The sequence below is a fragment of the Dermacentor silvarum genome, unplaced genomic scaffold, assembly GCF_013339745.2.
Source record: "Dermacentor silvarum isolate Dsil-2018 unplaced genomic scaffold, BIME_Dsil_1.4 Seq912, whole genome shotgun sequence".
Classification (NCBI taxonomy): domain Eukaryota; kingdom Metazoa; phylum Arthropoda; class Arachnida; order Ixodida; family Ixodidae; genus Dermacentor; species Dermacentor silvarum.
Genome location: NW_023606959.1, coordinates 740 through 6,492, shown reverse-complemented (window position 1 = coordinate 6,492; position 5,753 = coordinate 740). Strand labels below are relative to the sequence as shown.

The 5,753-nt window shown below is 46.3% G+C and overlaps 1 protein-coding gene across 1 annotated transcript; it reads right to left on the bottom strand.

Moving 5' to 3' along the window:
- Positions 1–4,564: 4,564 nt before the first annotated feature.
- Positions 4,565–5,461, bottom strand: LOC125942027 (uncharacterized). Its single transcript, XM_049659943.1, has one exon. It carries the CDS (start codon positions 5,377–5,379, stop codon positions 4,594–4,596), a length of 786 nt encoding a protein of 261 aa, XP_049515900.1. The 5' UTR covers positions 5,380–5,461; the 3' UTR covers positions 4,565–4,593.
- Between the last annotated feature and the right edge of the window lie 292 nt (positions 5,462–5,753).

Genomic DNA, 5,753 nt, shown 5'->3' with positions numbered 1-5,753 from the left:
TTACAACTGCAACATAAAATGTATTTAATACAGTAGACAAAGTAGTATTACTAAATAAGTCCAACCAGTCACTAAACTGTAATGACAAGTTTATACATAAGGAAGGTATCTTGGGCAAACTGCGCGTTGCTTGACACTAGTACTGCATTAAGCACCGAGATACAAACAAAACATAAGGCTTGTGACAAGCTTTTGTATTCTCACAGTGTAACCATAAAATATTAATTCAGTGTACTTATACGTTCAATCTTGAGAATATAATATAGATATCAAATAGTATTACAATAAAATCAACACAACCGGTCATGAAACTAACGCCAAAAATACAAGTACGGAAAATTGCGCCTTGCTTGACACTAATACTGCTTGAAGCAGTGAGATAAAAGCAAGAAGGCATAAGACATTAAACAGACTATTTGCATTATCACAGTGCATGAAAAGAAATAACAATGGTGTAAATATTGAAACACTCACAGAAGAGCCCGATGTAGTAGAAATATAGTCGGTCAGTTGCCCAACTGTGCGTAATGAAAAAGTTTTGAAATTTCAGAACAGTTAAAAGTCGAAGTCTTGCAACGATGTGATGAGGGAAGCAACTTTTGGAGAGAGGCAGTGTTGTTTTTTCTTTGTGCGCTCTATCTTCATTACCCTGCCAGGATTGACACCTGCAATGGTCCTGAAGCAAGGATAGAATGTTGTTACACTTTGTACAGTGAAAATATCTGTATTTCCTTCTAAGAAATAACGAAAGACTACAAGATTGCTACCTCCCCATTCACCCCAAAGTTAAATTCCTTTAAAGCCCATATTTCAGTAATCTTTAGTGTTCAGTACAAAACTAGCAAATTTTAAACCATAATGAATGTTTCCTAAATGATCACTTGAATCAGGTTTTAACGAGCCTAGTGTTTTATTACCTGGATGAAAACTTCACCGAACACCATTGCTGGGTGCTAAAGGAAACTAAAACAACTCGATGCAAATTGTAGTTCTCAGGAAAAATCCGTTTGTGGCACTTTCCCAATTTGTGGTCGTTTGGGTGGCAGCAAAAGCACAGGAAAATTTAAATATTTGCCTTGCCGTTATGTCTAACTTGTGATTCGTACACTGAAAAGGACTCCATGACAAAGATTTTGAAGTGACTTGAGGCGTAGCGGCCCCTATGAACCACGCCGATAAACTTCATGTGAAAATGCACTGCAGTCTGCTTACAAAACAATTAAGCCAGTGACGACAACACACGTACTTTGTTTCTAGGTCTTTTCTACCTTATAAAAGCACCATTTTAGCCTTTGCGCCATTAGACCACAGTATTCTGCCAATAAAGGCGAACTTCAATTTGTCTTCAACGTCCCTTTCTAGAAGTATTTGCCACCACAGTAACAATATGTCGGTTTCTATCACTAAGTAGCCTGAATCATCATGATACCCAATTTGGGCCACCCAAAAGTACAGCTCTGAGAAAAAAAATTATCTGCAGGTAATAAGTTTACAGCAAATATTTAAGTGCTCGTCCTACAAATTACCATTAATCTGGATGGGTGGCAGAAATGTGCAGTTTAGTGAAGCAGGAATTAACAGAACTGAGGAGAAAGGGGACCGCGGGCTGGATTTTTATTAGTCATATCGTAAGAAGCCAACAAAGACATCAAGGACAGCATAGGGGAAATTACATGTACTTAATAAAATAATTAAAGAAATGATAATAAATTAATGGAAATGAAAGTGAATGAGAAGACAACTGGCTGCAGGTGGGGCGCGAGCTCACGTCTTCGAATTACGCATGCAATATTCTTACCAACTTAGCTACCACGGCTCGTTTTCCCATCCACTTTCTGGGCGATTTATTTTGATCTACTAGAACTAAACATGGGAGTGTTAGCCAGCCCTACAACTCTCGACACTGACGGCGGATGCGGGACGTTTTTTTTTTTTTTTGTCGCAGGCGTCACGTGTACGTGATCTTTTTGAGACTTCGAGTCCGGCAGCATTGATACCTTCAGGTAGCATGTGCGAGTTTATTGACCAGTTGCCTTCAACCAAAAAGCTCACGTAAATGTGACACCTGCGACAAAAAAATGGATGTTTCACATCCACTTTCAAGGCCGTGAGGTGTGGCACTGGCTAACACTCCCAGGTTTAGTTCCAGTAGATATGCATAAGTACCCCTAAAGCCGATGGGAAAAAGGCGCTGCCGTTGCTCAATTGGTAAGAGCATCGCACGCGTAATGCGAAGACATGGGCTGGTTCCCCACCTGCGGCCAGTTGTTTTTTCAACCACTTTAATTTCCATTAGTTTATCATTTCTTTAGTTCAATTATTAATATATGTAATTTCCCCTGTGCTGTCCTTGTTGGCTTCATATTATATTACTAATGCTCTACTAATGACACACAAGTCTAAAATGACCTCATGTGCTGCAGAGAAGGCTGGTGTGTGAATTTGAGAACATCATCCGATCTCATACAACTGGTACTGATTTCTGCACCCAGCTTCCAATGTCCAAAAAAACCTGCATTTCCCGAAGGGGAGTATGAGGAAGTGCGAAGCACGGGGTGATGCTATGAGGGAGCGCGCGCGACTAAACTGCAGAGCCGAGCGAAGGAGACGGCAGCGAGAGAGCACGACTGACGCGCCGGCGCCACACACACAACACGTGACGGCGGAGCGAAACACGCCAGGCGGTTGGAGAGGGGGTGAGCGGTGGGGAGAGTACGCACACGAGGGGCTGTTACCGGGCGAGGAGGGAGCTGTCAGCGCGAGGGGAGAGGCGGCGGCCGAGGGTGAGTGCAAACCTAACGGGGGGAAAGGCACACCAGCTGCATGGCGCCGTGACGTCAAAGCGCGGAGAGGGTGCGAGGAGCCGGCGCGGCGCGCGCAGCCACGGCGCGGAGGCGCCAGCTGCACAACGCGCCGTGACGTCACGGCGTGGAGAGCGGTGCGGAGCCGGCGCGGGGCGCGCGCAGCCACGGAGCGGAGGGCGGAGCGCGCGCAGTCACGTGGGGCGTGACGTCGCTGCGCCGTTGCTACAGACGCTCCTCTCCGCTAGTCGCGCTGTTATTTGGAATCCATGCATTTTCAGTGTTATGCTATCTACAAACACTACTAGTTTGGCCCACATTCAAGCCTCTGTAACGCAAGTAATAACTATTTTCGGTATCTTGGCTTACGGTGAGCTTAAACTGAGCTTCAAGGAAGGCACTTTCACTATCATGCTTAGTGGCCGTCGAAGCAAGTCAGCTTGCCTGCAACTTCCAAATATACACTTTACTGCAGATGCACTTCAAAAGAACCATGCGCGGCTTACAATGCACCCATCAAGAAAGCTTCACGTGAAATGCAGCTATAAACTATTGCGACGTAGCGTTAACGCGACCTTTAATACGCCGGGAAGACGCGGCGGACGGATCACACTCAAGGCACAGATCAGTCTCAAGATGAGTCCCCACAAGCGATGAAGACGAAGAAGCCGATATGATGATGAACATGTGCAGCCAACGAATAAGTGACTAGAGCACTGCACGGGCCGGATTTTTCGGCCCGAGCCCGGCCCGGGCCCGCTTTATGAAGCCCGAGCCCAGCCCAGGCCCGTGGTACCAAGCCCGGGCCCGGCCCGGGCCCGGGCGTACATGACCGAGGCCAGCCCGGGCCCGGCCCGGGCCCATGGCTCCAAGCCCGGACCCGGCCCGGGCCCGGGCGTTCGTTACTAAACTTAGCCAAGGCGCGCGTGTTCATGAACAGGCCCGGCCCGGGCCCGCTTGAGGATATTTGTTGATGGTGATTATTATTGATGCCTTGCGCTTTGTAGCGGGCGATCACACGGAAAATTAGGTGTGTACATGCATCGAAATGTTGCTTTACCCTCGGTGGTAGCTCAGCGGTTAAGCTGTTGCGCTGTTAAGCCCTAGGACGTGGGTGGTATTCCCGCGGCCACGGCGGCCGCATTTCGATATGGGCGAAATGTAAGAACACCCGTGTTATTTAGGTGCACGTTAAATAACTCCAGGTGGTCGAAATTAATCCAGTCCCCACATTGGCGTATCTCGTAATTTTATTGTGGTTTTGGTATGTAATACCAAGGAATATAAATGAGATTTGGTACATGAAAAGTCATTACAATAAAAGTATAGTGACAATAAAACATGGTAACAAAATTTATTTAAAAGGAGTGTACAACTAAAATGGAAAAGCGGAGAGAAGCAACCCGGCATATTTTCTTTAATGCTCTTTTCTACACTCGCGTTGGAAACATTACTTACACATTTTTAAAAGAGGCTCTTGAATAATAATTTGTTCCAGCAAGATAAAAAAGCTTAACGTTATATATGGTGAACAGCCAGCAAAAGCAGATGAAATATAAATCGTTCATATTCTAACGTTGACACGGAAACGTAATCACCCCGTACAATATAATTATATAATCAACCTGTCACACACCACACTTGATGCTATTACAGATAAAAGGTTTCTCCTTTTTTATCAAATAAATATAGAAAATACGCTTAAAATAACGCCCGGTGGCACAAAAAAGACCGCACCCAAAAACGATGCCACAGCAATATAAGCCTGAAAAGGCCAGCAAAAGGAAGAAATTTACATGTTCTTGTGCAAAAACAGCAGGTTGTCCAGGCTCTCCGGCTTCAAGCAGGTCCTCCTCTCTTGGAGTACGTACCCAGCTGCACTAAAATTGCGTTCGCTACTGGCGCTCGTCGATGGGATGCAAAGTACTTTTCTTGCAAGAAATGAAAGCCCACGGTATTTACTACACTGGCCTTCCCACCATTCAAGCAGTTTCTCAATGTCCTCACACGAGTCACTGTCCCGAAGGTAACTGTCAAGCTCACTGTCGGCTGGCTGAGTTTCCACAGCATCGTGCCACTCCTTAAATTCGTCAAGGAACGTACGCTTCGCTGGGGGTCCATTATCCGGCTGGTCAGTGCTCGTTTGTCTTTGTGGAAAACGCAGATGTACATCAATTAACAATTCGCGTACTCTGTCGTGAACAGTTTTCCTCTCCTGCTCCTCAAGCACGCGGAGATGGCGGAAAGGCGGCCACAAGAACGTTGCGATTTTGTGAAGTTCTCCTATTTGCATTTTTGTTTGAAGAAATTCTAACGTCCTCGACTTGAGCTTGCACACTTCTGGTGAGTCTGTCGAAGCAGCAGTAAGGTGCTTCTTCAGTTTGGTGTAGTACATCAATACAAGGGGCAGCGTTACGACTTTGTCCTGCTCAAGCTTATCGCTGGCCTCCTTGAAGGGCTCCAAGAATTCGACGACCTCCGTCAACAAGGCCTTATTGACGTCTTCCAAGAGTAGATTACCCCTTGAATTCAGGAGGTTCTCTATCGCATCGTACTGAGTTAGCACGGACTTGATCATGGCGAGTTTCGAATTCCACCGCGTGCATATCTCCTGGCACACACCGTGTGGTAGCTGGCTCGTCAGTCCGCTCTGTTTTAAAAGAGTCACGACAGCCTTCACTTTTTTCAGTTGTTCCAAAGGTCAGGCAGTTCCTCAGCGAGGTACCCGTCATCAAACGCGTTCCGAAGAACGGTGTTCAAGACGTGAACACAGCAGCTCATTCTGGCATACGGACGCAGCGCGCTAATCATGTTGGCACCCTGGTCTGTCACGAACACCACATTGCTTAACATGCCTTCATCGATCCTCAACTTCGTGCTCCTTCGTACAACCTCTTTACGGATGTTCTCTCCCGTTTTTCTCTCGGGGGGAAAATCACTAGTGAACAGAAC